This window comes from Nanorana parkeri, unplaced genomic scaffold, assembly GCF_000935625.1.
Source record: "Nanorana parkeri isolate BGI_ZX_2015 unplaced genomic scaffold, ASM93562v1 scaffold1135, whole genome shotgun sequence".
NCBI lineage: Eukaryota > Metazoa > Chordata > Amphibia > Anura > Dicroglossidae > Nanorana > Nanorana parkeri.
In genome coordinates this window covers 326,504-335,433 of record NW_017307403.1, presented here as the reverse complement: position 1 = coordinate 335,433, position 8,930 = coordinate 326,504, and the positions used below count along the sequence as shown (strand labels likewise).

Below are 8,930 nucleotides of genomic sequence, written 5' to 3'. Positions count from 1 at the left end.
ACATTAGTGGCAGAGGTGTGCTGGGGGGGAGTTGGTGGTAGAGGTTTGCTGGAGAATCATTGATGGCAGATGTGTACCCTCTCTGGCCACCAATGTGTGGGAAGGGGTGGGGTTAATCCACTGGTCACCAGTGCCATGGGAAAGGAGGTTCTTGTTCACACTGATGCAGATGCTGGGAGGGGGAATTCTTCCTCTAAGGGAATTATTTCACCCATTGACCACAGTCGGCACTCATTTTTTCCCATCAAGACCTTAACATTTTTGCCCCCCATTTACCAGCAGAGCGGACTATGTTACATACCGCTGACCTTTGCACTTTGTTTCTTGTGCTGTGTGTTCTACTCCTGATCCTTGTATTCAAAAGCTATGTCATACATTACGTGCTGTGCAGTAATTGACATACTCTTCACCACAATATTTATTGTCCCAACAGTTGCTATGTAGTCCCCAACTATTTTAATGAAGTTCTTCTAAAGTAGAATCAAAGTGTTTGCTGTCTGCCTATATTCTTTGTAGAGGAAGGCATGTCTTATAAGACTTTTAAATCCTTTTTGCTGAGGGATATGTATGTCTGTAAGACACTCATTTGTGCAACTGTAATTTTAGTATTTTGTGAGTACATGGAATGCTGTGTATATACTGTATGTAGGCTCACACTTTATTAGGCCACATCCAATATTCAGCATAATTTAACCACACCCACTTTTCAATACTCTGCTATGTGAACTTCATGCCCCTATCTCCCTAAAGTGTCCTTTGTTCTCAAGTTCTAAAGTTAGGAGTTATGGAGGACATATCTCCTACTTCCAGCTTTGAGGCAGGTGAGGTATCACAGGAATATGCTCCTAATGAGGGTTTTAATTTCTTCTCAAATTCTCTGTCCATTTTACACAGCTAACTCTATAGTTAAGGGCATGACTGAAAGACAAGACGTATAGGAGATCTCCTTGGACCAGATAGTTCCTGGAGCTACCCCTTAAGTCTATGCGCATGAGTTCCTTCGCCCTTTCACTTGACGTGAATTCCTTTTACTGAGCTGTCTCCAGATCTGGGGTCTACATCTGAATCCCCAGGTCAGACAGTTCCTGCTTCATCAGGGAATACTCCAGAGAGTCGGCTTCCTAACCAGATTTCCACGGGACAGCACCCTTTGTGCATTAGGCACACTATCTTAGGAAGGGCCTTGGAGGAGAGCTCAGCATCGTCAGCATTGTCAGTGTGTGTGTGTGTATCCTTGATGCTGTCTGTCCCTGGTGCTTTTGTGGCTGGGGTTTGCCTCTTGAAGAGTCCCTGTCAGGGCCCTTTCTTTTTCCTGCCTCTCATTAGCTGACTGTCCTTAGCCCTGTGGCTAAGACTCCTGCCCCTCATTTCTCTGGCTTGGGGCAGGGTAAATTATTCATTGACCATACTTTTCTGTCCATAATTAGGCAGGCTTGCAGAGCTCCTCTGTCTACCCCAGGCCACTTGTAGATATTTGTTGGAGGACATCTGTATCTTGCTCTACTGTTGTTGACTATCTCTCTCGCTGCCTACACTTGTGTGGGATTTCTCTAGACACCTCACTTCTCTTAAGTCAGGCTGACTGCAGGGTCATTCATTTTCTGTTGATATATCATGCGTTGAGGTTTCTACAGCATGTGTTGCCTCACTGGGGATTGGGATGTCTGGTCAGGCTATCTTCTTTTCCTGATTTCTAGGTTTAGGGGTTTAAAGCTGCACTCCGGGCATAAAAAGTCATTGCACCTAAAAATGTACAGTCAGTGCATGCGGATTAGTGTCTTATGTGTGCCTGTGGTAGGGGTTTTCTTTAAAGGAGAACTATGGGGTCAGTGTTTTTCCCCATAGTTCTGCTAAGGGTAACGGGAGGACACAAACTAGCGTCCTCCCGTCACCCAAAGCTCAGTATACGGCGAGCTACAGCTCGCCGTATACTGAGATGCCGCAGCCGGAACGGATCCCGACAAGTCTGTCTGAATTCACCCAGCTGCGTGAGTGACAGCTGGCTCTGGCCATGCAGAGTCAGCTGTACCCACCCCCTCCCCCGTCCGTTCCGCCAGTCAGCGCTGGAGGATTGGGGAGGGGGGAATCCCTGCAGGGAGCCGTGAGTGACAGTCACGGCTCTCTGCAGGGATAGACCGAGAAGTGAGCGAGCGCCGGTATGTGTTCGCTCACTTCCCGATCTACTGAGCCGACGTGTGACAGTTTCATTGTCACAGGTCGGCTCAGATTGTGAGGCTGAGTGAAAATCACTCGCCTCATAATTCTCCTTTTAATAAAGGTGATGGGACGAAAAGTGTTTTTTTTTTGAGCCAGCTATATTGACAACAACTAGAGAAAACCCTAAAAGTGAGGCGCCATCTGTCATATATTGTTTTCTTTCTTTCTTTCTTATTTATTTTTAAATTGAGAGGGTTTTATCGAGAAAGGAATCAGACAAAGCAAAGTCAGGCACACGGCTATGTTTCAGCCATTTGACCATAACCAGATAAAGTAAATGACTTGTAATGGTTCTCAAAACTAAAAGTACTTTAGTTGTATCGTTCTGTTGTGGACAATTTCTATCTAGTAATGGTGAGCTAGAAGTTTAAACTAATGAAATGACAAGACTATGCATTCAAAGCAGATGGGAGTTTCTGTTCTCCCGGTTCAAAAGACCTGTTCTGTAGGATGCTAAGCCTCCAAATGGATTGAGTGAAAAATACTTTTCTTTACACATAGTTACAGCTATATGTACTTATATACTTATTGGTGGATATAAATACAATAGATGGTTTTGTCTTTTGATATATTTGCTCAATGTGTTCTATATATGTGATCCGTATGTTCCATCTGTGGCTTCTTCCTTGCCCTTTTCCTCCAGACCCTGTCTGGTTACATGACCCCTGTAGGAAACGACATGACAAGCTTGCCAGAAATACGGCGTGTGAGTAAACCCTTGTTTAGTAGTCCCATCCTGGCATGCCACACATATCTGCATGCACACTTGACTGCTATCACCTATAGTCTACTTCACATAGTTTTCACTTAGTTTATAAAGTATGTAAATTTTTTAAAATTGTATTTGTTATTGAGGGATAGATGGCTTACTGCGTGATTATGAGCATATTTCCTCCATAAGGAAAGACCCGTAAAGCTTTTATTAAAGTGTTTTTTTCCACCTATACTAAAAGCTTAATGGAATGCGGATCTATCAATGAATTTATTGCATGACTTTTTTTTTTTTTTTTTTCTGAAAATGGCAGCATGGAGTGGCTCATCTCTGTGTAATTATTACAGATCAATTTTCTCCTGCAGGTGCATGTTTCTTTTTAAACAATAACATTTAATCTCCATCCACACCTATATTTTAAGTGTGAATAGGGATTCCAGTGTCACGAACTTGCAATTTCCTGCAGCAGGAATCCCTAATCTGCCGTTTAGATGCAGCAACTGTCACCCATTCAAATTTCTGCTGCAAGAAATCACAGTCATGCCACACAAATCCCTAACTGCACCTAAAATATAGGTGTGAATGGAGCCTTAGGGTGTATGTTTCATTATTATGCCCCCTGCTAAAGGGAAACCAAATAGTGAACATATTACTACCAGAGACTGTGTAGGATATGACAGTAGAGCCAGGAAGTTGGCAATGTTTAATTTTCTAGAATGTCCTGTAAATATTACTAGTCCCAGGAAGCTGGTGTTGTACAACTTGGAATATGAGACCTACATCACTATACCAGCAGTTTCCAGGCTAGGACCACACAATGGAACTTCACAGGTTTGTAACACATCGCATCATCTCAGGTTCAGGTTCTTGACCCTTTACCTAAAAAGTCGGCATTCTATATAGGAATTAACCTATTTCACTCCTGGAAGTAGGCACTGTATTTAAAGTGTATCTAAAAACAAAGTTCCTTAAGTTATCAGCTCTCTAGGCTTTGGTCAGGATCAACAGGAATTATTTTGTACTTATTGAGCAGATATAACAAAACATTTTCAACTGTATATTTAGCAAATGAAAGTAGAGCAAATAAGAGAAATTAATTGTTAAAGTGACATTAAACCCTCAGATTTTTTAACATAAACCAATACTGTAATGTGCGCCTTACTGTAATCCATGGTAGTTTCCCTTCTCTTTGATGCTCTTCCTTTTAAATCTGTATCTTTTCTCATGCTCGGAGAGAACTTCCCTTTTCAGCTCAGGGCCTCTTCCTGTAGTGCTGGCTCAGGTTACAGCCTATAGAAACGTATACACAGACACCGTTTGAGACCAGGCAGTCTGCTGAAAAGGGAAGTTCTCTCCAAGCATGAGAACAGATACAGATTTAAAAGGAAGAGCATCAAAGAGAAGGGAAACTACCATGGATTACAGTAAGGCGCACATTACAGTATTGTTTTATGTTAAAAAAATCTGAGGGTTTAATGTCACTTTAAGGTTTACTTAAACACGTTAACTCCGCAATATTTCATTCTCAGAGCGGGCTATAGACATGTTTTTTCTGCTAGAAGGCACATATTGGGTGCAGTCATATCACTTGGAAAAAGTAAGGTTTTCTGCAATATACAGTGCAATTGTTGGCTCTTAACTTTCAAAACAAGCTGCCCAGTCCTTTTTTATTGGCCATCACCTATCTAAAAGGATCGATTTGTAATTACTGCCAAGTTACACAACCTCCCACAAGATTTGGCTAATAATCTTGTTTAGAGCCTATTTAACTGGCTGCAAGTATCAATCAACGGCGTAGAAAATGTATCTGAAGAGCCTATTGGTCTTAATTGTTTGCGCTGGGTTCAAATTGACTGTTCTAAATAGAGAAAAAAAATCTTAGACTTCTGGGGACTTCTTTTCGAAACTGGAGGATCTAGGTAATGACTACGCATTGCGACTACCCCAATTTGAATGGACAACTATGTAAAAAGCTGTTTACTGAAAATTTACAAGGGTTTTGTGCATAAGTTATGACAGTCAGGGCTAAAACTGAAATTAAAAAGCAACTTTTCAGTCCGTTTAAAATATGACGCATTGCATATTAATATTTTGTGTTCTAAGTTGATGAGAGCTGTTGGCTGCTGCTTATGATTTCCAGACTTTTCTTTTTTTTTTAATATAAAGTCTATTGTTTGCAGAACTCAATAACTCAAACCTGAAATGTATGCACAACTAAATTAGCAGTGAATCAACTCTTATGAAATGGCTTAGTCTGAAGTTTGTCAGACAAATCACAGCCTAAAGGAAACGTAAATTGACTCAAACATTCTATTTTCCTAGAATTTACCTAAAAGGAGTACTTGGGTTAATTTATTTTTTCATCTGCTTATTTCGCATGATGCACTAGACTAAGGTTCTGCATAGGGATGCACAGATACTTTTCGAATACCAGTGCCGATACTTGGCATTTTCATGAGAACTACCAGGGTTGCAGCGGTTGCAGCTGGGACCTGGCTCTGGCGCTTCACCACTGTCCTGAAATCATTAGTCTGTATTGTTTTAGAAAAACTGTCACATGACAATAAACAAAAATGTATCAGTACTCGTACTTCTAAGTACTAGGCAAGTACCAGTACTCGTACTCGCAAAACTGGTATCTGTGCAACCCTTTATTTATATTTATAAAAACAAAATCGTACATTAAAACAGAGATGTACAAATCCCAGGAGCTCCGTGTGCTCCTTACAAATCACAGCTGCCTCCTAACTTTTGTATTTTTCCCTAATGTAGTCTCGGAGCTCAAAAGTATCTGTACATGTACTTGTTCTTGTACCGAGTACTGTACTTGGTATCTGTGCAACCCTAATTCTGCAAAATATGTTTAGCAATGTTGCGTGTTTAAAGTTTCACCTTAGTTCCTATAACTCGGAGAAATCATTTATGTCCTTTTCTGTTTCTTATAACATTCCCAGGAAACAACAGGTGGGCAGTTATGGAGCATCTGAAATAGTTTGAGTAATGATGTAGACTACAAAGGGAGTGAGTGATGTGAGATGCGTGTCATGATTTCATAAAAACAAAATCACTCTTTATGATTTTAGAGCACTGTTCTATTGTTGAGAAAGGCTGCATTATCCTAAAGCCCATGTTTCTTTTAGACGCCTAAGGCTTTTTAAGTGGACTTCATAAATAGGGCAATGGCGATTGTAATACAAGAACCTTCAAAGTTATGAGCTTACATGGCTAGATTAGCCGCTTTCCCTTGATCTATGGACATAGCAGAACATGCCATCTGTGTTAATTTTACAGTCTGGTAATGAATAGTGATGTGTTCCCCTTTCAGGACAGCTCAAGCTCTGTTGGATCTGGAGAATTTACTGGGGTAAAGGAACTAGACGAAATCAGCCATGAAATTGCCCAGTTGCAGAGGTGAGTGGTAATATTCTGAGTTTCTGATCACTATCACACCACTGCTAAATTGTAACAGCAATTTTCTCAAATTATTTACTAATTTTTAAGGTTTGATATTTCACACCAATTAAGTCCCCAAGAAAAAGGATCTCTGTGGAAAGCTGTTACTGTTGTGTTATTGTTTTTTTTTTTTTTTGAGGGCCTTTTCTCACAGAACTACAGTTCCATTTTTTGAAAAATGATTTCTTGTTGCTGAAATGTGCAAATGTATTACTTTTATAAATGAGGACTGACCCATTTTTAATATGAGTGAATGTAAACACTTGAATTACGAATATAAGTATTACAAATATTGATGCAAACTGAATACAGACAGCTGATCTAGTGATTTCTTTGTTTTACAGAGAAAAATACGCTCTTGAGCAGGATATCAGGGAAAAGGAAGAGACCATAAGGCATAAGACCACAGAGGTACAGGTATGTAAGAATTTTACAGAAGCCTAGCTTCTGCTTTCCTAAATCTGGCCATACACCTGTAAATTTATTTCGTTCAGCCCGCGAGCTGAATGGAAGGAATTGACGTGATCCGTACATTAACACAAACAGCGTGTCGATCAAGGAAACGCCTCTGTTTGCATTGTATTCTGACAGGTGCCGCCGGCACCTGTCAGAATACCCGATCAGAGTGGGCAGCTCATTGGCTGCCGGCTCTGATCGCACAAGGGTTTTCCAGCAGGCTCCTTTGATCAGCTGATCGAGGAATGCTGGTTGAAAGGGAGCCGACAGCCCCACACACTGTGCGAATTTCGGCCGTCCAGTGTATGGGCACATTTACAAAGTATTTGCCAAGCTGTCGGCAAGATTCAAGCAGCTTCCGTGAAACCCTGTGGCTGTGGATTGGTTTTGTTTTAATCTTGCTGCTTCTAGGATTCTTGTAGACATGATCAGCTGTATAGCCATCCAATCACTCTACACCCCAGGAGTACCGTGTCCCATTGTACTCACATTGCACCCCCCTCTCAGTCCCTGGTACTGGGATGAAAGGGGAGCACAATGAAAATTGGTTAGGAAAAGCTCTACTAACTAGTCAAGGTCACTGAACACAATTTAGTGTAAAAGATCTTGTACAATGGCTAAACTTGGCACAGAAACAAAACGTTTCAAGGAAAAGTGCCATTTTCAGATGTTCAAGCTCTTCTGCAGAAGCACAAATGGGCAACGTAAGGAACAATAATTCAGTGGTTGGCCAGGGGGAACTTGGTGCAGCAGATGAAGGACATTATGCTGATTTTCCTTCCCAATTAGATAATGTCCAGTGGTACCATCAGCTTAAACCTGGCAGGAATCAGTGGGACACTGGTACACACCCATCTACAGTCTGGAAAAGTCTGGTCAAAAATGGTCTTTAAGACTTGCAGGTAAAAGACATACCTCCGACATTGCAACAAGATCATGTCATGTCTAGGCAGGAAAATACAAATACCGGTGCGCAGGTGCCTTAGATTTTACATTTTCAAATATTGTAACAGCAGGCAGTTTGTTCGCCAAAGACCTGGAGAGTGGTGCAAGGATGAGTGTCTGCAGGCAACTGTGAAGCATTGTGGAGATTCCTCACAGGTTTGGGGCTTCATTTGTACAAGTAAAGTTTGGGGATTTGGTCAGTATTAATAGCCCCCTCAATGCTGAAATGTACAGTCGGATACTTAACCATCATGCTATACCGTTAAGAAGGCACAACTTGGTTCCAAATTCATTGAGCAGCAGGATAACGACCCCAAACATACATTCAAATCCTAAAGAACCATCTTCAGAAAAAAAGAACAAGAAAATGCATACTGACAAACTACAATTCTTCTAGGAGAATGTCTGTTGTACAGATCAGACAAGAGTGTCGCTATTTGGCAAGTCACATCAGCTCTATGTTCACAACTTGGGTATGATTTGGGGATGTTTTGCTGTGTCTGGCATGGGGTACCTTGAATCTCTGCAGCGCACAAAAAAATCTCAAGACTATTAAGGACTTCTGAAGTGAAACTTACTGCCCAGTGTTAGAGAGTTATGTCTCAGGTAATGGGCCCTCTACCAGGAGAATGACCCAAAACATAACGCTTAAAAGCACCTAAGAATGCCTAAGGACAAAACATTGAACTATTAAGAAATGGTAGCAATTCCATGGAAGAGTACCAAGAAATGTGTCCTCTAAAATGCAGGTACATCTAGGGTAGACATAGTGATTGGTGTTGCGGGCCTCAAGTGGACTCTTATCTCTCTTACATTTTTTATTAATTTTCCATATATTTTTGTTATAATAAAGAAGTAATTAATACATGTGTAATACAGGCCAATGTATAGAATTAATACAGAATCTGCACTTGTATGTTTTTAGGAGTTGCAGAATGATCTAGACCGGGAAACATCAACATTGCAGGAACTGGAAGCACAAAAGCAAGATGCACAAGACCGGCTAGAGGAAATGGACCAACAGAAAGCAAAATTAAAAGACATGCTGAGTGATGTCAGGCAGAAGTGCCAGGAGGAAGGGCAGATGGTAAATAAGGATGTGCTTTTTCCAGTCTCTCTTATTTGTTCAAGTCTAACTTTGGTTTCT

At 41.0% G+C, this 8,930-nt stretch overlaps 1 protein-coding gene across 1 annotated transcript in view; it reads left to right on the top strand.

Annotated features, from left to right (window-relative positions):
* EPS15L1 (epidermal growth factor receptor pathway substrate 15 like 1) overlaps nucleotides 1–8,930 on the top strand; it is a 108,860-nt gene that overhangs the window by 22,668 nt on the left and 77,262 nt on the right. The window contains exons 11-14 of the mRNA XM_018568089.1: nucleotides 2,861–2,923; nucleotides 6,255–6,340; nucleotides 6,727–6,799; nucleotides 8,709–8,870. Of these exons, the coding sequence (XP_018423591.1) occupies nucleotides 2,861–2,923; nucleotides 6,255–6,340; nucleotides 6,727–6,799; nucleotides 8,709–8,870 (384 nt within the window). The remainder of the gene's footprint in view (nucleotides 1–2,860; nucleotides 2,924–6,254; nucleotides 6,341–6,726; nucleotides 6,800–8,708; nucleotides 8,871–8,930) is intronic.